The sequence below is a fragment of the Dermacentor silvarum genome, chromosome 2, assembly GCF_013339745.2.
Source record: "Dermacentor silvarum isolate Dsil-2018 chromosome 2, BIME_Dsil_1.4, whole genome shotgun sequence".
Classification (NCBI taxonomy): Eukaryota; Metazoa; Arthropoda; class Arachnida; order Ixodida; family Ixodidae; genus Dermacentor; species Dermacentor silvarum.
Window position 1 is genome coordinate 38,858,050 of NC_051155.1, and position 27,814 is coordinate 38,885,863.

The following is a 27,814-nucleotide window of genomic DNA, read 5'->3' on the forward strand; positions in this document are numbered from 1 at the left end:
ACCCTGATTCAACGTAAGTTCTGAGCAACATATTCTTGAAGAAAACAGTGCTAAAACTGTGAATGGCGAAGCTGATTCTTTATTGGGCGATCCTGTGCCCAGCAAGGAAACTAACTCACTTTAAAACAGTGGTGAGCTCAATCGTCGGTCGTCGATAAACTGATCAGCGGCGAAACGCGTCGGCTTTTGTATATAAGTCATCGAAGGTTCCAGAGAAATCCCTGGTGCCGCGTGTCTTCCAAAATGTTCTACAAAATTCGCGGCGCGGCATCTACCGCTTTGCTTGCCTTGTGCCGCTTGACTTGTTATAACATGTTGCACGTGCTCGCATGAGCGCTCAGTGTGGTGTGCCATGGCAACAGCAAGCCCAGCCAGTGGATGTGGTGCTTCGTCGTCGGTAGCGGCGGCAGCCGCGTCTGCTTCGTCGAGACCTCTCGTGCTAATCAGCGGTATATTTCATTGTTATTCCTGGGCATATGTGACCGTATCGTCGATTGAATGTGATCACCATTACGCTTTGCGGTTGAGGGTTGCCTCATTTAGCGAAAGCAGGCGCGTACGTAGCTGTCGGGCAATGTTTAGAACCAGGCGCTGGCGGCCCGACGACGCGTGTCAGTGGTTGGTAGATATGCGGTGTTTATTCCGTACGCTTCCGACGCCACTGAACAGCTCAATCATGCAAAATTTGTTGGATCTGGTACAGTGCAGGGTGCTTATAACCAAATGTCAAAGCATAAGCGTGGCGATCGAGCAGCGCAGTACCTGCAACGAACCGACGTGCGACATAGATCACAGATATCAGCGCAACTGATACAGCCCAGGTGCTAGATTTTTATTTTTAGTATTTATTTATTTATACATACTGTAAATCCCAACAGAGATTATAACAGGACTTGTTCTAAAGATGTATTTGTTTACCTATTTTTTACGTTTGTGTGCCTGGAATGGCTTTTCTTTCGAATGTCTGAGTTTGAAACAAGCTTAGCTCACGGTGAACCTTAACGTAGATCGTGCGCGAAGTTTGTATTGATGATATGGCGTACGTGCGTGTGCGCTATCTCTGAAGCGAAATAAGCCAATAATATTGCAGCGTTAAGGCCATCTCTGCTCTTTCTCTTGTTTTCCTTACACCGTCTCACTGTGCTATGTTCATAATAAAGTAATGTCGAGTCTTAACAGTTGTCGAATAAATACATATACATATGACTGTAAACCACTACTGGCCGTGAGTGAAAATCGCTTAGTGGTCAGCGAAGCGGTCATTGCACGCACGTAAGTATTTCACTTGATCGACTGTGCGAATAATTTATTTTTTTCGTTAGTGTTATTCTTGCAAGCAAGATGCTATTGTCTGCGTTTGCATGCGAATACCGTTTTTTACGTTCTCACTTGCGCGGGCTAATTTATCGCGTTTCTACGCCACGCACAGTTACCGCATTACAGTTCCCGAACTCTAGCACGGGAGCTGGGCCGCGCTGATAAGGTTGACACGTTAGTTTTTGCATTCTCTTGCTGCCCAAGCACATAGAGAACGCTCAAAATGGGTGAGCTCCATGCAGCACCACACTGTTGAAGTTAATTAGCTTTATGGGCAGTGCCGCGCAGGGTGCGTGTGAACGCAGAGACAATGTATTGGTGGACACAGGGTCTGCATACATCTTCTCTAGGACACGATTTTTCCAGATCGTTGCGAAGTGTATTTACCGAGTAGTTCTCTCGCAGAGTGCTTCAATCTGTCTTATATCGGCGTCACACGGCCACTTTAGATAGCGATCGAGACGGATCTGGATCGGAATGTTCGACCTCGATTGGCTCTCTTCCGCAGATTGAGCAAAGAAGCCAATCGCGACCAAGAAATTCGACCCAGACCGGGCTCGATCATGATCAAAAGTGCGCCATGTGACCCCCGTATTAGGCACTGGTATGAAGTTGTGTTTCAAGAGTAACAAATGTAGCCTCTGCCACTACATACGAGGAAATATTGCATCGAAGAGCTGACAATTATCGCAACCTATTGGGAAATGTGCCGAAAAGGGTTTACCAAAATGCGTTATTTTACTGATCTGTGCATTGGTTCTTATTAGACTGAAATGCCAAGTCCTCAGGTGATGCAGAAAACCGGCGAAGCGTGAACATACCACATCGGTAGTGGTCTCGCGGAGTGCTGTGTTGTGGACACACTTAGTCCCCGAAATCGTTATTTTCCGCTGGTTGTTTGTGCTCCCATAAACTGCACAGTGCTGGCCTGTAGCCTTTTGATGAATATATATGCCATTATTTACGAGCGTAAGTCATTCGTGACAAAAATAAACGGAAACATTGAAGGAAAGCTACCACTCCGCAATGCAAGCGCAAGGCAAGCTCACAGTCCAGGCCGAACAAGCAACACTGACGCATACTCTCTACTCCAGACCGTCGGAAGCGCCCTCAAACGTCTATATAGGGATTTTATTCAGTCCGACTGCGCACCGCCGCCACCGCCCGCGACTGCGGCAGCACAGAGTGACTTTCACCATGTCTGTGAGTCGAAAAAAAAACTAAATATAAAGAAGTGAAAGCGCGCGCTATCATCGTGCTATCGGGGATACAGGAAAAGAGAAGAGGCGTTGATCAAAGGATGGTGGTACTTTTCTTATACAGGGCTTCAGTTTAGTCGCCGCTATCTTGGTCTAAAATTTTGCACTCGACTGTACATGCATATGTTCTATCATTAATGTTCCTCATACCTTGTCTTGCATTCTTGGCAAAGCTATCCCTCGGAATTTTGAGAGCGACAATCCACAAACAAACGTCATGAAACAAAACACCCACAGCACATGCCTTTTAGGTTAAATTTCCTCGGACTGAAATATTAAATTTACGAAACAAAAACGGGAACCTGAAAATTATGCAATTTTTTGGCGCGGCTGTGCAATTTATCCTGGATCGCCCCACGCAAGAGGCCGCGTTTCTACCAGAAATATCACCTTTGTGCTTAGCGTTCGCTGCCAGTGTTTCCCGGTAACCATTACGGTTGCTTAAGCTGCAGTTGTCGGGAAGCGTGAGAAGCAGTCAGGGATCTTTGAATGTTATCGCGCTCCACTCTTAAAAGCAAAGCTTAAAGGGACACTAAAGAGAAACCGATCGGAACTTCAGCTTTAATGGTAGAATATCAAACCACGATCACAGACATGCCATTCTTACTGCGAACAGAGGTTTAATAACAGAGAAAGTAGCGAAAAACTGAAGGATAGGTGCTGACGCCCCTTCGAATTTCCCGCGCTACACGTTCATGACGTCGAATATCACAAGCGCAGCCCGGCCGCGATTGGTCGAGAGCGATTTATCGCTGTTAATAAAACGCAAAATGAAATGCACGTTAAACGTACATTCACAGCATTTGCCAACTTTTTAAGCCGTTTCAAGCGAGGACGCACAAGTTTAGAGCAAAATTAAATAAGTAATAAGAAAAAATGGCGAGGCGCTAAATGCGGTCGTGATAGTTTCGTAGTTTTGTTTTTGCTCCAGGCATCATCGCGCGCCTGTCCCGCTCTACAGTTTTGCAGTGTTTGGTTGCGTGTTGCGTGGCTCGAAAAACGTTGACTTCGCGGGAAACAGCCAGAAAATTTCCCTTTGTGTAGTGTTGAGAGCTGTATAAACGGTTCAAGGTGCTTGCTCAGGGGCGGTGGCAGTGTTGACCCGACTGTGTCCTTTCACGTGGTGCCGCGCGATGAGCCCCGGCGTTCGCAATGGCTCAGTACTCTACCGATGATAAAACGACAAAAGAGCCAGAGAAACCGATGGTGTGCTCTCTGCATTTCTCGCCCTAGGATGATGTATATAATCCTGCCCTCGGAAAGTATTTTGGCGTGCCCCAGAGGCCAGTCCTTTCTCGAGCAGCTGTCCCATCAATGTCGCCTTCATCAAATCCCCTACTGATGCCCCTGAAGCAGCAAACTGCATGGAGGCTAGGTGAGTGCTGAATGTCATTAAAAAAGAGACACCGAAAAAGCATACCAAGTACGCGCGCAACTTTCTACGCTTGTTCTGTCGGGAACATCGTCGACTGGTGGACCGGCCGCCTCGCCTTTCGTCGACAAAAACGAGGCTTCGCTTCTCCGTCAGCGCGGCCAGCTGCTCACCGCCATTGTACGCGGAAACACCTACCGCGCGAGCACAGAGGATCATTTCGTGCTCTGTTTCACTGATGTCGCTCAAATGCAGTCCTGCTTCCCTGGCGAACTCTTCGTTGCAAGGTTCAGCGTCAGCAACGGTATCCATCGCGGCCACAGAACACCTAAGCAAAAGTCGCAGCGAACGCAAACGCATAGCTATGCAGCCTATGATGGAGCGAGCGCCTCGGCCGTTTACGCAAGCGGTGACGTTTCATGGCGCCCTCTAATTCGCTGCGAGCAATGAAATCCGTGACGACACTGCTTCAGCGCGCGAACCTGGGGTGAGAGAAATTGAGGAAGAGATACTTGGTCTTTGTTTAGGAATTTCTCCGCAATTACCTGATATTTTTTTCACCCAACAAAAACTGAATGCATTCCTGAAGATCCCTGTTTTATTCCAGCAGAACTTCCCGGTTTTATTTCATCATCAGCCTTTATTTTTATGTCCACTGCCGGACGAAGGCCTCTCCCTGCGATCTTCAATTACCCCTGTCTTGCGCTAGTGTATTCCAACTTGCGCCTGCAAATTTCCTAACTTCATCACCCCATCTGGGTTTCTGGCGACCTCGACTGCGCTTCCCTTCTCTTGGTATCCATTCTGTAACCCTAATGGTCCATCGGTTATCCATCCTACGCATCACATGGCCTGCCCAGCTCCATTTCTTACGCTTAATGTCAACTAGAATATCGGCTATCCCGGTTTGTTCTCTGACCCACACCGCTCTCTTCCTGTCTCTTAACGTTAGTCTTAAGATTTTTCGCTCCATTGTTCTTTGTTAGGTCCTTAACTTGTTCTCGAGCTTCTTTGTTAACCTCCAAGTTTCTGCCCCATATGTTAGCACCGGTAGAATGCAACGATTGTACACTTTTCATTTCAACGACAGTGGTAAGCTCCCAGTCAGGATTCATGACCTCTATGTTGTCTTCATCTTCCTGTTCTAAAGCTGCATATTTGTTTGTGAGCACCAGCCTTAATTGGTCTGCTTCTACCTTTACTGCGGCTAGGTTCCCTTCCTTGCATCCCTACCCTACCCTTATTTACCCTACCTGAATTTCAAATAGAATCAGCGCAACACTTGACTTCAGCCAATCAAGAGAACAGGCTGGCTTCAGGAAGGGATATTCTACGATCAACCTGACGCTAGAACAGTTCTCTAGTGTAAGCTCAAAGGTCTGTCTGAGATGTTCAACACCAGGACAGCAAATGCAGATTCAGGAGAGCGCAAGGAGATTGCATGGAGCGGCAGTCACTGTCTAGTGGTGACAAACAATGCAATCAACGAAGATGTTTGTAGCTAAAGAAACGCCCGTGTCCCACCAAACGGGGACCAACGCAGCAGACGAAAATCGCATAGTTACAGTGGAATGCTGCTATCACATGAAGCGAAAGCAATGATGTCTGGTGAACATCGTTTTTGTGTGCTTCGATGAGCACATGGTCAAGTCGCGTACCGGAGTGGTAAGGAGCAAATCTATTATGAATGCGGCGTGGTGGAAATCCATGTACACTCCAAGTCTCTGACAGTTGGTAAACCGTTTTCATAAGTTAGCAGAAGACCAGCTGGTCCAATGCCTCCAGCTGGTACAATGGCAATGCCTGCCGTATACACTCCAACCCAATTTTATTCTTTTGTGAATTTCGTTGTCATGATCAGGGTCCCCTGTGAGTAATTGACCAAGATAAACGTACTCCTTTACAGACTCTAGAGGCTGACTGCCGATCCTGAATTCTTGTTCCCTTGCCCGGCTATTCAACATTATCTTTGTCTTCTGCATATTCATCTTCAACCCAATTCTTACTTTTTCTCGAATAAGGTCCTCAATCATTTCCTGTTTTCTTCTCCATTCTTGCTGAATAGGACAGTGTCATCTGCAAACCGAAAGTTGCTGAGATATTCGCCGTTGATCCTGACTCCTAAGCCTTCCCAGTCTAAGAGCTTGAATACTTCTAAGCATGCAGTGAATAGCATTGGAGAGATTGTTCCTCCCTGCCTGACCCCTTTCTTGATAGGTAACTTTCTACTTTTCTTGTGGAGAACCAATGTAGCTGTGGAATCCTTGTAGATATTTGCTATGATATTCACGTATGCCTCCTGTACTGCTTGATTACGCAATACCTGTATGACTGTTGGTATATTTACTGAATCAAATGCCGTTTCATAATGTATGAAAGCCATATAGAGAGGTAGATTATACTCCACAGATTTGTCGATTACCTGATTGATGACATGGATATGATCCATCGTAGAATATCCCTTCCTGAAGCCAGCCTGTTCTCTTGGTTGGCTGAAGTGAAATGTTGCCCTGATTCTATTGGAAATTATCTTGGTGAATATTTTATGCAATACTGAAAGCAAGCTAATGGGTCTATAATTCTTCAATTCTTTAGCGTCTCCCTTCTTATGGATTAGTATAATGTTGGCGTTCTTCCAGCTCTCTGGTACACTTGAAGTTGTGAGGCATTGCGTATAAAGGGCCGCAAGCTTTTCAAGCATGATGTCTCCTCCATCTTTGATTAAATCTACTGTTATTCCATCTTCTCCAGCAGCTTTTCTTCTGGTCATGTCTTTCAAGGCCATTCTAACTTCATCGCTAGTTATAGAAGGAGCCTCTGTATCCGGTTCATCACTATTTCGAATGAAAGTAGCTTGGCTGTTTTGGGCACTGTACAGGTCAGTATATAATTCTGCTGCTTTTACTGTGTCATCGAAATTGCTGATGATATTACCATGCTTAGCTTTCAGTACATACATCTTGCCTTGTCCTATGCCAAGCTTTCTTCTTACTGATTTAATGCTGCGTCCATATTTTACGGCTTCCTCAATCTTTCCCACGTTATAATTTCGAATATCCATTACTTCTTCTTGTTGATCAGTTTTGACAGTTCAGCGAATTCTATCTGATCTCTTGACTTGGACACGTTCATGTTTTGTCGTTTCTTTATTAGGTCCTTTGTTTCTCGGGAGAGCTTACCTACTGGTTGCCTTGGTGCCTTACCTCCCACTTCAATTGCTGCTTCTGTGATCAACCTAGTTACGGTTTATGTTGTCTTTATGTTGTCTTTATCTTTGTTTTCTAAAGCTGCATATTTCTTTGCGAGCGCCAGCCTGAATTGGTCAGCTTTTACCCTTACTGCCTCTAGGATGGCCTGTTTCCTCATGACTCATTTCACTCTTTCTCCCTCCAAATTGAGAGAAATCCTAGACCTCATTAACCTATGGTCACTGCACTTTACCTTACCTAATACTTCCACATCCTGCACTATGCTTGGATCGGCAGGGAGTATGAAATCTATTTCATTCCTTGTTTCTCCATTAGGGCTTTTCCAGGTCCTCTTCCTGTTGCTGCGCTTCCTGAAGAAGGTATTCATTATTCGGAGCCTATTCCTTTCCGCGAATTCTAGTAACATCTCTCCTTTTGCATTGCTACAATCGATGCAGTAGTTGCGCATTGCTTGCTCACCAACCTGCTTTTTCCCCACTTTTGCATTCAAGTGGCCCATGACTACAGTATGCTGAGTTTGCACCTTTCTCACTGCTAATTCAACATCTTCATAAAACTGTTCAATTTCTTCATCATCGTGACTAGAGGTTGGGGCGTAGGCTTGTACTACCTTCATTTTGTACCTCCTATTCAGTTTCATTACGACGAATGCTACCCTCTCATTAATACTGTAGAATTCATCAATGTTGCCCGCTATGTTGTTATGGACTAGAAATCCTACCCCGGATTCTCTCCTGTCTGGAAGACCTCTGTAGCAGAGGACGTGGCTGTTAGTCAGCACTGTGTAAGCCTCACCAGTTCTAACCTCACTAAGACCAATAATATCTCAGGCAATGCCTGATAATTCTTCAAATTTCCTGCTAAGCTAGCCTCACTCGAGAGGGTGCGCGTGCTGAACGTTGCCAGGTTCTTAGCACCCTCGGACACGTAGCAGGTCTGACCGCCGCCTTGGTCAGGTGCTCCACAGCCACTGGGGACTGAGGGCCATGGGTTAATTGTAGTAGTCATGAGGGAGGTAGTAGCCGAATACTGCACCAGGGAGGCCAATTCCTGTTCTGGTGAGGGAGTGACTTTGATGAAGCTTAGTGGGCCTTCCTAGTTTGGTTGCACCTGAACTAGTGTAGCCCCACTAGCTCTCGGCAAAATATTTTTCTTGTCGGTGTCAGGCACAACTGCATGCCAGAAAATGTGGTGGACTGGAGTAGGATTCGAACTTACGACCTTCAGATTTGAGGCCGGGTATTCTACCTCTGCTCCACGCCACCGGCGTTTCTCTTTAGTGTCCCTTTAAGCGTCCTCCAGTTTTTTTTTACATGCCAGTGCAGATTGAGAATGCTGAGATTAGCAATCTCTCACCTTAGTCTTTCGGGAGCGACGTCTGTCCAGTTCTCTGGTCGTAACCTGCCAAGTCGCAGCATGAGGCATCGGTTGTAGACACGGACACCGGGGGCATTCGGGAAAAACGCGGGGAAGCGCGGTCGGCGTCGGCAGCAGCTCTACGCGTCCCACTACCACCTACCTCCCTCCTCCTCTCCACCTCGCTTCCGCTATGCTTCGCGATGGTATTTTTATTGCGATAGCAATTATATGGACACTCAAAAGCAGATTTCTGCCGTCGCCGTCGCCGTGAGGTTCCGTATGACGTCAATGGAGATGAAATCGTCGCCGCGCGCTGCCGAACGCTGTATGTGCGAGTGAAAGAGCGCTAGGGACGCGCGCTTTCACGGGGAGTGAACGCACGGCGGAGAAGAAACGTACCTTCTTCCGACGCGCGAAAGATGGTGGGGGAGGGGGGGGGGAGGGGCTGGGAAGGGAGGCGACGTTTAGCTGCGGCACCAAGTGCCTATTTATATCAGAGGCTCCGGCAACAGTCACCAACGCCGCACGCATTTTGAGCGAACGCGGGCAAAACGCCGGCGGCGTCGACAACAGTATTGCGTGTTGCCGGTGCTGCTGCACGTCCAAGTGGAGACGCTGCGGAGCGTTCGGAGCGAGCGGACGTACTTCGCGTCGGCTCCGTTGATGAGGCCAATTTTGGGAGGACCATTCGACCCCAGCCCGTCCAAAACGGTACGATCGGTTTCGGCTTGACACCCGGAGCACGTAGAGCCCAAATTTTGGTGAGTCCGCCCATTTTTGCGGATTTTACGCCTGTTTTGCGCCGGACAAAGTGGCGAGCCAGCTAGGCCTAACCGGCCAGCTAGGCTTAGCGACGGCTTCGGCCGCATCGGACCGCGCCGGTGGCCCCGCTTCGTGCGAATGTCGGCGTCGGGTCACTCAGCCATGGATACGAGTCCGGCCCGGGACCAGCAGCCCACTTTGGACCGCAGCTCGGGACGCATGGTGGTTGCCGTCCCCGGAACGCCGATCGACGAGACCCCAGAAAACATCGCCGGTTGGGTGATCGCCACTCAGCGAGGCAAGAAGGCCACTCTGAACAACGCCGAGACTCCGCAGCAAGTTTCGGCACCCCAGCCCGGTAAGAAGGCAGCTCAGCCAACCCGGGCCCAGATTATCAAGAAAGTCAACGCGAACTTCGCGAAGACGGCACGCATGCCTCACGTGCCACGTGGCGAATGCAAGGTGATAGTCAGGCCCCGCGGGGGACTGCTGGTGGGCAAGATTATGATGCCGGAGCTCGTGCAGGCGATTGCGGGTGCGGCGAGAATAAGTCTCGAAGACATACAGAGGGACACGATCTGTCCAAACGTTGTACAAAACATTATCGTGATCAGCACGCCGGAAGGCGAGAGAGTCAGCCGCTACGCGGCCATCCATGCACTCATGATTGGAAATCAAGCATACGAAGTGTGCGCTTACGCGGCGGCACCCGAAAATACGGTGAAGGGCGTAATCGGAGGCATCCCGCTCAGCGAAACGCCTGAAATGATCCGAGCGAAAGTTGTAAATATCTACAACGGTACGGCGCTCGAAGCGCACCGGATCGGAAACTCGCACGCAGTGATCGTGCTCTTTAAGGGGAACAAAGTCCCGTCCTACGTTAAATACTGCGGCGCGCTAATAAGGTGTCGGCTATACCGCCAACACAAAGAAGTGTGCAGAACATGCGGGCAGGTCGGCCACCGGAGAGACGTGTGCCCCCGACCGAATGTGGTGGTTTGCTTCGCCTGCGGGAAGGCAAACCCCGGCGAAAATCACGAGCAGGATTGCAAACCTCGCTGCAAACTGTGCGGAGGCTCGCATCCCACCGGCACGGGAAACTGTGCGAACAAGTTCAAGACGCCATTCTTGCTTCGGAAGCGCGAACACGAGCGCAAGATGGCGGCGGAAAAGGCGGGAAAGTCTGGCCAGAGCAAGGCCAGATTTTCTAGAAAAGACGAATTCCCCGACCTCTCCCCGAGCAAACAAGAGGGGCGGCGCAAGAGCCGCAGCAAGAGCCGAGGGCGGCCCCCAAGCCGCGGACGCTCGGAGAGTCGCGATAGGCGGCGCAGTCCCTCACGTGACGGCCGGAAGTTGTGGTCAGATATCGCCAGAGGCGGAGCCAAGGGCGAAAAAGACGTGAAGGAGCGCCAGCGCTCGCGCACGCCGGCGAGAAAGCCGCAGAACAACTCGCTTGCATCCAAAATGATGCGGCTCGAGAGCACGATTAAGCTGTTGCAGGAGACGGTGAAGCAACAACAGGAGACTATGAAACAGCAGAAGGAGCTGATTGCAAGATTCGCTTCGCAACAGCACGGAAACCAATCAGATACGACATGGAGTGTGGGAACGGCGCAGCAGACGGCATCGTTCACCCCGCTGGGGACGCCGGTCATGCCACCGCCACCACCGTCGCCGCAATCGTTGGAACAAGGCAAGACCCCTTGCCAGAAGAAGGCCCACCGTAGCTCGGTGATCGAGTCGGACGAGGACGAACACCTGAACATGAACACCGGGGACGACGAGACCGAATCCATCTCATCGATCTCGACACTTCACTCTAGGGACACAGATACCCAAGGCGGCCTTAACTACGGGGCCCGGTTCAAACACATCAACGCGCGCCTAAACAGGCAAGACAAGTGCACAAAAGAGATCTCACAGAAGGTCGACAACGTGGCGTCAGCCATGAAGAATTTCAAAAACGACGTCAAGGCAGACTTTGCAAAGCTCGAAGCCCGAGAGGAGGCCCGCATCAACACGGGCTTCGAGGAAATGAAACATTTCATGGTCCAACTACTGCAGGAGGAGATGGGGAAACTCGGCCACGGCAGCCGCACGTCGCCCGGAGCCTCGCCCAGCCATGGATAAGGCCGCCAACAACGCCAAGCTCAGAGTGTGGCACTGGAACGCCAACGGCCTCCGGTGCCGCAAGGCCCTACTACAACAAGTACAATCCATGGCCGCGCCTCCTGACGTGATCATGATTGAAGAGACACATATGGAAGAGACCCCGAAACTCCCGGGTTACCACGTTCACGCATCACCCCCCAGCGCGCGCACCAGCAACACGGGCGCGGCACAGGGAGTCTGCACCTTTGTACGCAAGGGCATCACCCTCATCAAGCTCGACCGCTTCCTCGATGGCAACACGGCCCTGGAGTTGTGCGCGACCGAAGTCGTGGTCGGTAAGAAGACGCAAGAGTCCGTTTGTCTGAGGAACGCCTACAGCAACCCGCAGCACCGCAGCCAGCGGTTCCGGACGCTGTTCCAGAAAGCCAGGCGAAAAGCCGTCGACATGCCGATCATCGTGGCGGGTGACTTCAACTCGTCCCACAGGGAACTGGGCTACCCCCGCACGACTGCCAAAGGACGGAGCCTACTGGACGAGGCTGAAGAGGCCGAATTTGAGCTGCTCTTGGACCCGCAGCGGCCGTCACGAATTGGCACTTCAGCAACCAGGGACACCACCCCCGACCTCGCCTTCGTGCACCTCCCGGATGACAGACCGGTGAGCTGGCGCAACACGGGGCTCAACTTGGGAAGTGACCATTACATCATAGAAGTGGAATTGCCGCTGCGGGTCCGGAGCAAGCAGGCCCCGACTCGCAAGCACAAGCTGACGGATTGGAACGCCTTCCGTCGGCAGGAGATTGCGCCCACCATTGAGGACCTCGAAAAGTGGACGCGCAGCCTGGTAGACGCGGTGGCGCGTGTGAGCACGGAAGTGGAGACGGACGAATCGATCCCCACTATGGACCCTCGACTGGCCCACCTGATCGAGGCACGATAATCACTGCAACGCCGATGGAAGCGCATGCGGCACAACAGAACACTGCGCAAGCGCATCGCCCACCTCGGCCGCGAAATCGAAAAATACAGCACGCAGCTCTGCGTGCAGCAGTGGCATGCCATCTGTAACGAAGCCGACGGGCAGCTGCACGCCAGCCGTACGTGGAAGCTGCTCCGCCACTTACGTGACGCGACGCAGAGCAAATCGTTCCAGCAACACAGACTGGCGCAGATCCTGCACGCGGCAATCAAAGAACACGGCGAGGACGAAGTGGGCAAACGCCTCATCGATCAATATCTCCCGGTCACCGCACAAGTCCGCCACCCGGACTACGAAGGCACAGACAACCCCGCGCTCGACGCGGATATAGAAGAATGGGAGGTCCGCCGAGCGGTGCAAGAGCTGAACTGCAAGTCGGCAGCCGGCCCGGACCTGATCCACAATAAGACCCTGCGAAACCTTGGCGACGTGGTCATCACGGCCCTTACGAATTTCTACGACTGTTGGCGCTCCGGCACGCTGCCCAAGCAGTGGCGGACCGCCCGAACGATATTGATCCCTAAACCCAACAAGCCGCCCAGCATTGAGAATCTCCGCCCGATCTCCCTGACGTCATGCGCGGGCAAGGTGCTGGAGCACGTGCTAAACAACCGTTGGCAGAGTTACATGGAAGAGTACGACGCGTACCCTGCGGCGATGCTGGGCTTTCGGGCCCGGCTGAGCACGCAGGACGCAATGCTACTGATCCAGCACGACCTGCTCGAGTCCCCCAGCAAGACCGACTGCAGGGCGATCCTAGGCCTCGACCTCAAAAGTGCCTTTGACAACGTGCTACACTCCGCAATCCTGGCACAGGTCGAGAGGCTCGGGCTGGGACGGCGAACGTACGATTACATCCGGGCCTTTCTCTCGAATCGGACGGCGTGCCTCCACGTCGGTCACCTGCAGCTGGAGGAGCGAAGGTTGGGCAGCGTCGGCACACCGCAAGGGGCCGTCATCTCCCCCTTTCTTTTTAATATAGTCATGATACCAGTGGCCGAGCGCCTTGCCCGATTGCCGCAGGTCCAGCACACAATATATGCAGATGACATCACATTGTGGATGACGGGAGGCACGACCGGCCACATAGAGGAGTCACTGCAAGAGGCAATCTGGCAGATAGAAGACTGCCTGCGGGGGACAGGCCTCCGATGCTCTCCGCAGAAGTCGGAGCTACTGGTATTGCCACCTCCTGGTCACTGGCGCAAGTCAACGGAGAAGGAGGCGGCTAACATCACGCTGAGGACCGAAGACGGCACCACCATCCCGCACGTCCGAGGAATCAGAGTACTCGGCATGCACTTCGACGCGGGAAACGGCAACCACACCGCTCTGAGCCGGCTGCTAACGAAGATGGGAGTTGCGACCCGCCTGGTCAAGCAGATCTCCACCAAACGACATGGGATGCGAGAGACGAATCTCCTGCGACTGCTGCAGTCGTTCGTGACGAGCCACGTCTGGTACGTCGGCGCGTTCCACGGATGGCTGCGACACGAGCGGGAGAAAATCAACGCTGCAATAAGGAAGGCCCACAAGACGGCGCTGGGCCTCCTCGCCAGTATGAGCAACGATGCCCTGGCTCGACTAGGAGTCCATAATACCCTGGAGGAGGTGAGCGAGGCCCAGCGCACGACGCAGCTGTCTCGCCTCGCAACAACCAAAGCCGGAAGAGCGATCCTACAGAGGGTCGGCCTGCGCCCGCCAAGGGCCGAATCCTATTGGGAGGAAGCCCCGAAGCGGGAGGAGGTGAGCAAGCAAGTAGCAAGGCGCCTGGTGGTCCTGCCGCTCCCGCGCAACGTGCACCCGGACCGCAACAAGGAGCCAAGGGTGGCCAGGGCGAAAGCGCTGGCAGAAACATACGCCGACGACGCAAAGGCGGTGTACGTGGACGCAGCCAAACACCAACGCAAGCCGAAAACGTATATGGCAGCGGTTGTCCGGGCCACGGACGGGAAAGTACTCAACGCCTGCAGCGTCCGAGCGACGTCTGCGGAGCAAGCGGAGGAAGCCACCATCGCCCTGGCGCTGAGCGGCATACCGGAGGCGACCACGATCCTGAGCGACTCCCGCACGGCCATCGCCAACTGTGGCCGCGGGAGCGTCGGGACGCCGGCGGTGAGCCTGTTGCCGAGGGCCAAGTCAACCACAACCCATCTACGTTGGTTCCCGGCTCACGTCGGAGTCATCCCAGGAGGAGCGGCCAACCGCAACGAGGAGGCGGACGTCGTCGCGCGTGAGCTCGCGTACCGTGCGGCGCCCCCCCCCCCCCCGCCCCTCGGAAGCGGACGAGGCTGACTTCCTGGACCCAGACCCGCTACTGGACTACGGAGGAATCCTCGCTTGGTACCGAGAGGGCCGCCGAGCGTTGCCTGGGCCTCACCCGAGACAAGGGCGACGTGAGGGGGTCCTCTTACGACAGCTACAGACTGGAACACTACTCACGCCGGCCCTAGCCCGGCACGTGTGTGCCGGACTGTTTGAAAGTGCTACGTGCAGTGTGTGTGCGCGAGAACTGGCAACCTTAGCCCACGTGCTGTGGGGGTGTGACGCGTGTGCGGGGGGAACCGTGCGGGACTCTCTGCCACCGGACATGGAACACTGCATCAGTTCGCCTGACCATCAGGCGCAACTCCAAGCCATCCAGCGGCTCGACGCGGCCCTGGCCCGGCAAAAGCGAACGGAGGCAACTCCTAGTAGCTAGCGCCGGACCGGTCCGCGCTGAGGTCTAGTGAGATAGGGGGTTGATGGAGCCCTACGTGGCCTGATCCACCTCTACATGCCGGATTAATGTCAATGAAGTCATTTTCTCTCTCTTCTCTCTCTGCACGTCCAAGTTTATACAGCTGATAAAGCTGCTATCATTACTCCGTGTTGCTCTCTTCAAATTTGCTATCGCAATTGATGCTTCGCCTTTCAGGTGAAACTGCGACAACTTTTTTTTTACTCTGCTTTCACTCTCGCTCCGCTCTCTCTCCCCCAGCTCGGTGAAGCTGCGGACGACGAAATGATCATTATAACGAGGTTCTAACAGTTCCGCTGTAAAAGGTGCGGCCTGCCGCGTCAGGCGAGCTTCCCAGCCGTAATCGCATTCATAGCCACTTGGCTCGCCCGAACGGCGCTTCTTGCGGGGGATTCCTACTTATACGGGCGACGCCGTTCCTAGCGCGTGTCTCACGCTTTTAAGTGCGGACCACTTTAGGGCACCGCGCTGTCGGCGTCTAATGTGTCATGTCGTCACACTCAAGTGACAAGTGCAAAACAAGACCAAAACTTGCCAATAACAGCGAAAAACCGAGTAAAATTTAACTAACTAGATTCAGAATAATATAAAATGCAGGAATACTTATGAAATATATCAATTAACAGAAACTTGTTGAAGTCGCTTCAAGAACGCCCAGTTCATAACGGCGCAGCGCAATAGAGGGCGCCACTGCCCCACAAGTGGAAGGATTCCGCTCGCCAGAGCGCGACATCTGCAAGCAGAGGAGCTTTTCAGCTTTTCTAGCACCTAGAAAAGCTGTTATCGCGCTCCGGGACGCTCTTTCCCGCCATGTACCCGCACAGCAAGCCCGCTTGGAGCGACAGCGCCCGCTCGCCCGCGAAAGGCAACGCCGACGCAGGGCTCATCAGGCGGTGCGCGCCCGAGAAGCTGAAGTTGCTCGCCAGGGCAGGCAAACTAATCCCAACCTCATGAAAATAATAGCTAAACAAAGATAAATACAAGGGCAACACCGGCGAATCACTGCTTCGCACTTCCCCAGATTCCACGTAGAGTGGAACTGCATTACCGCCGAGTTTACCGTTGCTTTAGCGCCGAGCGAAGCCGCAATAACTTTAAACAGCGGAGCCGTTTAAGCCGGCCGTAAAGTATGCCGCCTGCCACTGCGTTGCCTAACAACCGCCTCGCGGAGCGTCAAGCGCTATGTTCGGTCGAGAGAAAGAGTAAATGAGAGCGAGCGAGAGAAACATTGTAGCAGCACCAACAAGGCAGCGCGCAGAGGTGCTGCCGATGCCATCCGCGCTACTCCGTTTCCCCGCATTACCGCCGAACCCCTGTGTCTTCTCTGCCTCGCGCGTGTCGTTAGTGGGATGCTGATACGGGAGGGGTCAAGTGCTTTCCGGACATCCCGAAATACGCGATGTCTCTGTACCTTGTCCACAAATTGTTAGCAGCGTATGTATTGTCTGAGAATATGGCGCCGTGTTGCCGGCTGCCTCTGTTGCTTCTGTGCTTGTCAACGGACCCAAGTGTGTGCGTGTGTGTCTGTGTTGTGCAGTGCGGGGCCGCGACCTCTGGCAGCGGGGGAGGGGGGGAGGGAATCACCCGTTCCCTCGCTCCTGATTAAGAGGGGTGCGGCCAAGACCTTTGGGAGGAGTCGTGAAATAATTAGGTGTATCGTCACCTACACCTGCCGTTCCCCTATCTAGGGAGCTAGAGGAAGGAGAGGCTATTTAAACGCGGGTTTTAGTTCCTGCTAATCGTCTTGAAACTGCAGCACGGACTCCAGAAACGAGGACAATATGGCAAAGGTAACAGACAGGCGCTTTGCCTTATTGTCCTCGTTTCTTGTGTGCATGCTGCAGTTTCAAGACGAATAGCTCCTAACTCGCCCAACTTTCAGTACTTTCACAACCCGTGTAATCAGTCTAGAATATGAGCTTGTAATCTGCCGAGAAGCAGTGGAGGGGCTAGTGCCGTCCAGTATCGCCTGGGCCGCCTAGCCACTTCGGAACTCCGAGTAACTAGTTGACGTACAAGACGACAAACCAACGTCTGCAACGAAGCTCACGGTAGTTCGCCTGAGGTTAGCTCAACCTGCTTGAGAGAAGTCGTCAGATAAAGATCGGCTCGCCGGCGTTCTTCTAGAAAGCTCTGCGCGCCGACTTCACAGGTTATGGACTTGCTGCTGCTGCCCGGCCACGCGTATGACATCGCTTGTTTTCTTTTCAACTCTCTTTTCTTTTGAACTTTGTTTTAGTGAACTACTGTTAAGCTCTTCTTCTATACTTGATCCGCGCCCTGCTTCATTTTTATATGCACTGTTAATTGCTCGTCATATTGCTTTGTCGTCATCGAGCTATAGTAAGTTCGGGGGCGTTAATTTTCTTGTGTAATTTTTAAAATTATTTTATTTGAGAAACTTGTGTATCATTGTCAGCCGATAAAAATTTTGTTTTTTGTTTACTTCCGACTCTGACCCTTTCACTGTGTTCGCTTGAGTACTGAATGACCAACCGGCTCGTATACTCCGTCGATGACTTCGCGCCGACGGCGAACGGGTGGCAAGCCGTGACATAAACTGGCGTCCGCAGGCAGGACGTTCTGTACAAATGCAGCACGGTGCAGCGGCATTTTGGAGGGAATTGAGTTTAAAAAGTCGATAGAACTAGGCAAACAGTTAGGCCTAGAGGGCGCTGAGCTGAGGACATAGGTTGCGGAACAGCAGGGGCAGGCAGTAGCCCGAGAAGAGCTGGCGTTGGCCCGAGAGAAAAAAAAGGAGAAAGAGCGAGAGGAAAAGGAGACAGAGTGGTGGCGGCGAAGGAAACTGGAGAGCGCGAAGTAGGGTTCTCACAATTAAAGATTCAGTTTATTCAAAGTGACAACGAGAGTAGTGCTAGCAACCAGTACCGAGAAGTACAGGAGGAGCAGCAGAAATGTCAGGCGCCCGTAGAAGGCGCACGCACGGTTCTGCCGATGGTAGAAAGAGAGGCTAATCTTTGTGAGCCCAAATGTACGTTCACAGATTATGCCAGATCGATAGACCGTGGCGTAGTTGATGAGGAAGTCGTTGATGAGGACCGGATTGAGCGCGACGACATACTGTGCCAATGGAATACTAGAGAAGCAGCTAGGCCAGCTGTGGACGATTTGGCACAGTTATCTTGGGAGTACGTCGCGAAGGTAGTAGCTCTTGCAGAAGTAGTCCGATGGGACACAAACTCGTTAGGAAGAGCACCAGTGTAGAGTCAAATTGGTCAGAAAAGTGCTTGTGCTCTAAAGCACAATGTAGGCAGGGCAGTGCGGTTGGGGACAGCTCCCAGGTATGCGAGCTACGTTTCGCAAAGAAAAATATCGGCATTGTCCCGAAGTGTTTGAAACTCTCCACCAGTCGAGGTAGCAAGGAGAGGAATTATTTACCCGCAAATCATTCAGACTGTGTGGTTGAGATGGCAATCGTGACCGGCGATATCAGTGTGCTTCATGACGAGATGCGAGCGGAAGGCTTGAAAATGAGCACCTGAAGGCGTGCTAGGAGAAAGAAGCGGTGTCGCAGAGTGCGTAATGCGTAGACAAGGCAACGCAGTCGAATAAAACCAAGCGCGCTAAACCCTGTGGGGAGCGCAGTCAAGGAGTTCGAAAGGCGCGTTGGCCGATTGCAATGGCTCCAGTAAGAGCACGTCCGAGCCGCTGGGTGAGGAAGAAACGAAAGGGCCATTCTGCACGGGGCGGACAAAAGCAAGGGGGCAATTATGTTCCCCCTCGTTCGGTTCTTTTCAAGGTGTACTAGGCATGGCACAAGAGAGCGAGCCGGTAAGGCGACGCGAATTGGTCACTGGCGGCAGCGAAGTCGTAGCATGACGCCCAGAAGACATATTGCCTGTATGTAGAGTGTCGGGGGTCGGCAGCGAGGAGAATGACCTACGTACCCTTTTGTATTCCTTCGTTGACAAGACGAGCCCTCAGACCGCGCCCGCCTCGAGCATGGCTTAAAGCTATGGCGCAACCGTAGGCTACTTGGAATGAAAAGCGACGCAGGTCTTCTAGAAACAGTTTATTTATTTTCAGAGTTCGGTTAAACGTTAGGACATCTCCAATACTAGAGATCGTTTCAATGGGCAAGTTTAGAGCTTTGTTTAAACTGTTTTAGAAGCTCTCTGATATTCTGAAAGAGCTGGTTTGCGCGCGCATAAATTTTTGAAACTTTGTTTGCTCGAATTGTCGTTCTTTCTTTAGCCAGTGGGCTTCTTTTTGGGTGAGATACTCTTGCAACCTCAAGTCAAGGTTATTAGTTTCAATGCTGTTGTGGCGTGCTTTAGTATCAGTTCACTTTACGGAAGTGTACGCGAGATTTTTTTCTCTGCGAGGAAAGCGCTTTATTTGAAGGAGCCGTTGTATAACCTTACATTTTCGAAAGTATTTGTGCCGTTCCTTTAAGGCGTGTCATGCGCAGACACAAAGAAGCAAAGCGTTGGTGCCTGTCTCACGCGTGTATTTAGAAGACGGCAACATTTTGAGTTTCATTTAGTGCGTGCAAGTACTTATAAATAAGCGCGTATCTTGTAGGCTTGATCGCGTCATTTTCGCAAGATTATTTTTGTTTCTTTAATGCGTGAGTAAGAGTTTTCACCGCAAAGTCAGAGCGACAATTATAGTACATCCGTGAAGTCAACGAGGCTCTCAGTGGCACTAGTATGTGCGTTAATAACGGCGTTTGCGCTGCATATGATATTTCAATTATCATGTATTTAGGGTCATTCTGCAGTTAAGTTGTAGGATTTTGGAGTTGTATACCTAGACGTGTAGTGTTCTGTTCGATTATTGTTTTTTTGTATAGTACAGTTTGTATATTGTAGGTTTAATGTTATGTATACATGAACAATGTTCTTTTTATAGTTTATTTTTCTCGAAAGTCACACTCGTGGAAGTGAATATTATGTTACAATATTCTGAAAGTGGGGGGCAGTGTCACAGGGCGGCATAGTTTCGAGTCAGCGATGCGCCGATTAACGGGCGCCAAAACGTCGTGGGCATGGCAACGACCGAGCAAGACGGGTATTGCCAATCACTCGTGCAAGCGGACGAAAAAAGGGAGATTCTTTTTTTGTTGTTGTGAATCTTGGCGCGACCTTGACACATACCCGGAGAGTCCTTTCTACGAACTCATGTCTGCTGTGCCCCGCGCCTGCCTTGAGTGGGTTGCTGAGACGGGAGGGGTCAAGTGTTTTCCGGAAACCCCGAGATACGCGATGTCTCGTACCATGTCCACAAATTGCTAGCATCGTATATATTGTCCGAGAATATGGCGCCGTGTGGCTGCTGCTTCTGTGCTTGTCAACGGACCCAAAGGTGTTCGTGTGTGTGTTTGTGTGTGTGTGGTGCAGTGCGGGGGCGCGCGCTCTGGCTGCGGGGGGGTATCGCCCGTACCATCGCCCATGATTAACAGGAACGCGACCAAGACCTTTGGGAGGATTCATAAAATCATTACGTGAACGGTCACCCATACCTGCCATTCCCTGACCTAGGGAACTAGGGAAAGGAGAGGCTATTTAAGCGCAGGTTTTAGTCCCTGCTAATGAGTCTAGAAGCTGAGCCTGTGATCTGCTAAGAGGCAGTGGAGGGGCTAGTGCCTTCCAGTATCACCTGGGCCGCCTAGCCGCTTCGGAACTCCGAGTAACTGGTTGACGTACGAGATGATAAAGCAAGGTCTGCAACGAAGCTCACGGTAGTTCGCCTCAAGTTATCTCAAACTGCTTAGTGAAGTCATCAGGGCCGGTATTTTGTAGCGATGCCTTTCCGGTAATAATGCCTTTCGCTCTTATCGCGCTTTGTCAGAGCGACGGTCCACTCGCGTTATCAGCGGGATCCGCGGGCCGTGAGTGGTGGATGATAAGACCAGTATAGAATACGTCATAAGGCATCGCTACAAAATCGGGGCCCAGGGGCGGTATTCTGTAAGAGTCTACCTAGTGGACTGTCTATTTCGGCGACCGTTGATCCGCTGCAGCTTGACGTGCAGGAAGGAGACTGGCTGGCACCTTGCTGCACGTCAAGCTGCACCGAATCAATGGTCGCAGAAGTGGCGAAATGGACAGTCAACTAGCTAGACTCTTAGGGCCCATTCACACTTGCGACTAGGCGAGGTCGCGCGACCAAGTTGGTCGCAAAGCGACCAGTCGCAAGTAGTCGCAAATGGTCGCTTTTCTCGAAATGCGACCGTTTCGGGCCAGTCGCTCACTGTTCGATTTTTCAGTCGCGCGACCACAGTCGCAGAACAGCTGAACCAATCAGATGCGAAGGAACAGGACGTCCGTATACGCTGACGCTTATTTTACGCGGCGATGACATTTCAAGCAGACGTGAACGGCATATCGTGATACATTTCGGTTTAGCGACTCGTCGGTCGCATTTGTAAGTGTGAACATCGTTCGTCTTGAGTAGTTTTCCGGTCGCCAGTCGCAATCGGTCGCGCGACCTCGCCTAGTCGCAAGTGTGAATGGGCCCTTACAGAATACCGCCCCTGTTAAGTGTATTCTTGTATATTTGATCCGCGTCCAGCTTCATTTTTATATCCACTGTTAATTGCTCGTCATATTGCTTTGTCGTCATCATTGAGCTATAAAGTTCAGGTGTGTTAGTTTTCTTGTGTTTGTTTATTATTTTATTTGATTAATTTGTGTATCGTTGTCAGTCGATAAATATCTTGTTTCTTTTCTTTTTTTTTTGCTCCCCACTCTAACCTTTTCACTGTGTTCGCTCGAGTAGGGAACGACCAGCCTGCTTGTATACCCCGTCGATTGACTTCGCGCCTACGGCGAACGGGTGACAAGCCGTGACAAGCACTTGCCAGAACACATATCGTGCCGTCCCCATCCATTAAGTATCCACCAATCCACATCTTCAAACTGCGACAGAAAATCCTAACTCAAAGAGACAGGAGAACTTTCTTCAAAACACAAAATGAGACTGAGCACAATCAAACTTCTCCTTTTCACCAGTTATATCTGTCGCGTTTGCATCACATGATAAATTATGATCACGTGACTTCATTTGATGCCGAGTTCCTCGCGAAGCAATCAAAATTGTTTTTTTTTCAAACGTGTGTAATATTCGAGTCTATGTTACATGACTTGAGGATCTGAAGTGAGAATGCTGGTTAGGCTATAATTTCCCTGTGTTCTTTCTTATCCGTGCACGTATAACTTTTGTTGAACAGCAGGGTGGTCAAAGTGTCAAAAAACGTGGATAAATGCCGTTAACATGAATGTTTATTGGTACCATACCAGTTAGCATTTCTAGTGTGGCGCCTAGGTATCGGTCCTAGTCATATTTTTTGCTCTCTGTTTAATCATGTACACTTCACATTTCAAGCCGTAACAATTATTATGCGGTCCTCGGTCCATTTTCATGTTGATTATGTATATCGGGATGGCAGCTTGCAATTGCCGCCTTTATCGAAAGCGAGCTGGTACGCAGACATTCATGACTCCTTGATGTCCGTGGTTATTGGTCATTATTCTCTACAACATATCCTAACCAATTGCTGAAACAGTCTTATTGAAGTTTGATAGTAAAATTGCCCCTATAATAGGATACACAAATTATATGGGGTACCCTAAGGTTGTGGTACAAGAAGAAGCAAGGAACCATAAAAAAGTCAGCGTCTAACCAGAACCATAGACCAGTCGGCGCAGCAAAGCCCCCCCCCCCCCCAAAAAAAAAAAAAAAAAACGCCGCTATTTTAAATAGAACTTCTGTCTTACGGGACCGTAAAGTTGTAGGTAGCCAATATATATAACTGGGGCCGAACGGGATAACGCAACACTCGTTGTGGTATGCATAGTACTGGATAAAGAATAATTTCGACCATCTACAATTTACTACCATCTAAAATAAGCTACGCATGCATGAATAGAAATCGCAACGTCTTGCTCTGCAGTGTAATGCCTTAGGAAAGAATCCACTGCAGAACGTGCAGATAATAGTGCTACTAATGCTGTTCGATAACTGAAAGCATTTCTACCACAAGAATGCATGTTTATCACGGATGCGGTACTCACAGGTCAGCAGAAGACGCTTTAGGCAGAAATTCGTTTAGCTGCTCGTAGTAATACAACGTGTTGACGAGCACTCTCTCTGATTCATTTAGAGTGATGTTCAACTTTGAAAATTCCTTGTTCAGCATTTGAAGAAGAGGAATCTGGAAATAACAATTTATATTTATATGCATACTGTTGGGAAAAAAACAAGTATAAAATTTTACAAATGCAATTTTTGACATTTCGGCCGGGGACGACATTGGTCTTACAAATGCAACGACAGCTCTATTATACACTTCCGGCAGTCTTTCGCGCAAAATGCGCAAATAGTTTCCAAAAAGAAGCATGCACAGTGAACTACAGAGGTAACAAAAGAAACTGTTAGGATGTAACGTGGGGTGTAAATTACCCAGCTATGCTAAGAATGTACTATCAGCGTCAAATGAAAGCCGAACAGCGGAGCGCGTGCCACAAGCATTAGAAACAGCATAGTGCGCGCCGTCCAGTCATCAGCGCAGACAGGCCCACACATCCGGTTTGGTAGTACAGCGCCACCCCACTGAAGTGCGATTTCTTTTTTGCCTGTGTTCCCACTAGTATTTTTGAAAGGAAAAAAAAGAAAACAGAATCGAAAATTCTGCAACATTCATGCATTCGATCGGCAAACATGCGCATCGCGGTATATCGCTCGCAGCTGCTACGGTTGCCGGCATGGGCGTGCCGATCGCTTGTGGTTGAACAAGGTTGTGCTGAACAAGAAAAAAACGATAGCTTGAAATCAACCACAAAGCGATTAGATGTATCTTTTTTTTTTATCGTGCCCCGACGCTGATTGCAATGCAGCGCTCGAGTAAAAGCGAAGAACTGCGAGCGATACGACGAAAAGCGCTTGGCACGCTCACGCCGGCCACCGCTATCATCATACGAAAACTGGAACAGAAGTGAAGATAACGCACTATAGGGGGATCGAGCAGTGCTGCCACACCGGATGTGCTCGCCTGTCAGTGGTAATGACAGGACGCCGCGCACTATGATGTTAACAGTGCTTGTGGCACGCGCTCCGCTGTTCGGCTTTCATTTGACGCCGATAGTACAAAATAAAGGTGACAAAGCACTGCCTTCTACAAAAAAAATTAATAAAACGAGTTGCAGGAAAAGAGAAAGCAGAAGTTCCATACGGGGTCGTCACTAGCGCCAGGTGACTGCTCACAAACAAACATCAGAAACACGCATGATAACATAGTGCGATTGCAACATATACGCATTTAACATAATACATACATGTAGTCATCAATCAGGTAATAAAGAAATCTGCGGAGTACAATCAACCTATCTATATGGCTTTCATAGATTATGAAAAAGCATTTGATTCACTAGATATACCAGCAGTGATAGAGCCAATGCGCAATAAAGAAGTACAGGAGGCATACGTGAATATCTTGGCAAATATTAACAAGGATTTGACAGCAAACTTGTTCCTCTACCAGAAAAGTAGAAAGATACCTATCAATGAAAGGATCATGCAAGATGACACAATCTCTCCATTGCTATTCACTACATGCTTAGAAGTATTTAAGCTCTTAGACTGGGAAGGCTTAAGAGTGAGGATCAACGGCAAAAATCTTAACCTTCGCTTTGCAGATGACATTGTCCTATTCAGCAACAATGGGGACGAATTACAGCAAATGATTGAGAACCTTGACCCAGAAAGCGTAAGAGTGGGGCTGAAGATTAATACACAGAATACAAACATAATTTTGAATAGCCTGACAAGAGATCAAGAATTAAGGATCGTCAGTCAGCCTCTAGAGGCTGTAAAGCAGTACGTTCATCTAGGTCAATTACTCACAGGGGACCCTGATCATGAGAAAAAAATTTACAGAAGAATAAAATTGGGTTGGAGTGCATGCGGCAGGCATTACCAAATCCTGACTGGCAGCTTACCGCTGTCGCTGAAAAGAAAAGTGTACAGTCGTTGCAATCTAGCGATGCTAACATATGGGGCAGAAACTTGGAGGTTAACGAAGAAGCTCGAGAACAAGTTAGGACTGCACAAAGAGCGTTGGAATGATAAACTTTTACGCCTAACGTTAGGAGACAGGAAGAGAGTGGTGTGGATCAGAGAACAAACGGAGACAGTCGATCTTCAAGTCGACATCAGGTGAAAAAATGGAGCTGGGCCGGCCGTGTTGCATAGCATGGATAACCGTTGGACCATTGGAGCTGCAGAATGGATACCAAGAGAAGTGCAGTCGAGGTTGGCAGAGAACTAGGTGGGGTATGAAGTTAGGAAATTTGCAGGCACATGTAGGAATCAGCTAGCCAAGACAGGGGTAATTGGAGATCACAGCGATATGCCTTCGTCCTGCAGTGGGCATAAGTATAGGCTGACAACGATGATGATGATCATGATTATACGCGTAGCGCTGCTTCCTGCTTAAATTCACGTAAATCACGGCCCTAGAAATTGACGGTCCTAGAATAAGCCTAACAAATATATATTGGCACATCCCGTGACATATGAGCCATACGCTGTGGCACGTACACGCTTGGGGGTTGGAAGAAGAAAACCTTTTTCCTAGGTCTGCCCTACTAAAAAATCCTATTTAAATTCAAACAGGGTTATACAGGTTTAAACTGGTTTTAACAGGGACCTATTTGGCAACAAACAGGTGTAAACAGGACCCGTTTACACACAAACGGGTCTGAACGGGGTCCTGTTTGGCTTGCAAATAGGTTTAAACAGGACCCCCCACACACAAATAGGTCTAAACAGGGACCCCGTTTAGCGAACAAACTGGTTCATACCGGGCACTGGCACCAAACAGGGGCCTATTTGGCCCGCAGACAGGTTTAAACAGGAATCTCCGACACAGAAATGGGTCTAAACAGGGGACCCGTTTGGTAGTTAAACAAGTTAAACTGGCACAACTGGTAGTTAAACCAGTTAAACTGGCACAACTGGTAGTTAAAACAGTTAAACCAGGCACAAGCGACGGCGCCGTCAGAGAGGGAAAAAAAGAAAATGGTAATACAAAAAAAGAATAAGCCGAAGTTGGATTCTAACCCGCGAACCCCAGATCTCAAGGCAAACGTCGTAACCACTAGGCCACACCAACGCCTCCTGTAGACGGTGGCCACACAGCCGCACTTCTAGAGCACGTCGCTTTCGGTGCCCCCAGGAGGCGCTGCCACTGCCCCAGGGGCATGCCCGGTAAAAATACAGATATTATTTTCCCGTGTTCTGCTGTTGCTCCCTGTTGCTGTGCGTGCGCGCTGCATTGAGGCAGGTCGATGTGGATGTTTAATCGTGTGTACGCTGTGCCGCGAGAAAATGTCGTGCCCCTTGTGTGCTTTGATGATAACTTAGCCCCTGGGACCGCGTAACGTAGCTCGCAGTATCTTTCGTGTGGTTCGCCAATGTCGATTATCGTATTGGCCCGCTCGCGCTTTCTTTGTTCCCGGCTCATGACAAAGCCTCTGATAATATCGCATCGGATCACAGTGCACGGAAGAATTTGTTGAGGTAATACGTGCTGTAGTTCATCCGCAATTCAACAGTGTTTACGTCGGAAGGATCGTCGTGCAGTCGACGCCGGGACCTGACATGAAGGAGCGTTTGCCGACTACGCCTAGAAAGGTAAGTCCGGCGCTTGCTCGCAGTTTTGTAGTCAGTGGTTTGTGAAGTGTGAATTGTTATATGGATCATGAGATGATTATTAAAGCGACCACAATTATAAGTGTGTTTTTTCGAATGTTCGTTGTTCATGTCACAGTGCACATTTAGCGAACAGTTTCACGAAAAATCTCCTGAAACTTATTGGACGTTGCCAGGAGCGTTATAATGTATTTGCTTTCTGCTATAACGTATGCTAGCGCCGGTGATTGTTTGACCTTAATGGTAAAGAAAGAATTCAACCAGGAAAGTTACTGCTTGTGTACATAATTTCTGTATAGGTATTTCTAGAAGTACAGCCTTCCGCATTTGTAACTATATTGTGCGAGCGTCGATCATGGGTCATTTTAGCGCCTTCAACGGCGATACTTAGCGAGACCGACAAAAGTAAACAGACGCGCATAAAGAACTCTCCAGCGCAAGCATCATCTGCTAAGCTGCTCTTCTCAGGACGACGCACGCCCATTTCATATTATGCTGGTGCGATATAGTTAAAAATGCGGGAGGCTGTACGTCAGCTAACGGCTGCGCGAGATGGTACTAGATTGTTGTGTCTGACGCATGGCCAGATTTTAGCTTGTATGCGAATTCTCCTACATATAGTGTCGCCAGACAGTCTGTATTTCTTGTGTTGGGTGTCCTGTGTGTTTTCGTGTGTTTGTAAATGTTTGATTATTTCACAGAAACGGAGATTACAACAGCAGTGTTTCTTTTTCATCGAATTTTTTTTCTACTGAAAAATAGGGCGTTTGTTCTTGTGATTACCAGTGCAGCATCCTTCGAGACAATGCTTTGTTCCACCGCATAAAGAAATTCGATTTTGGAACACTTTTCATGTGCTAAGGAATTTTCTTCGTAGTACAATTCACATTTCACTTACTACAGATGTGCGTTTGTGTGAAGCTTTTGATAGTAGATTTATGTTTGCTGCAGTTTCATTTCATGTTAAATAACCACCCGTGAGGTAACAATCAGATGTTTGCACAACCAGATGCAGCTTCGTGTAGGTTG

General features: G+C 50.0%; 1 protein-coding gene across 1 annotated transcript in view; it reads right to left on the reverse strand.

Moving 5' to 3' along the window:
• LOC119439972 (membrane metallo-endopeptidase-like 1) overlaps positions 1-27,814 on the reverse strand; it is a 306,684-nt gene that overhangs the window by 193,652 nt on the left and 85,218 nt on the right. The window contains exon 6 of the mRNA XM_049662691.1: positions 23,149-23,288. Coding sequence (XP_049518648.1) covers positions 23,149-23,288 — 140 coding nt within the window. The remainder of the gene's footprint in view (positions 1-23,148; positions 23,289-27,814) is intronic.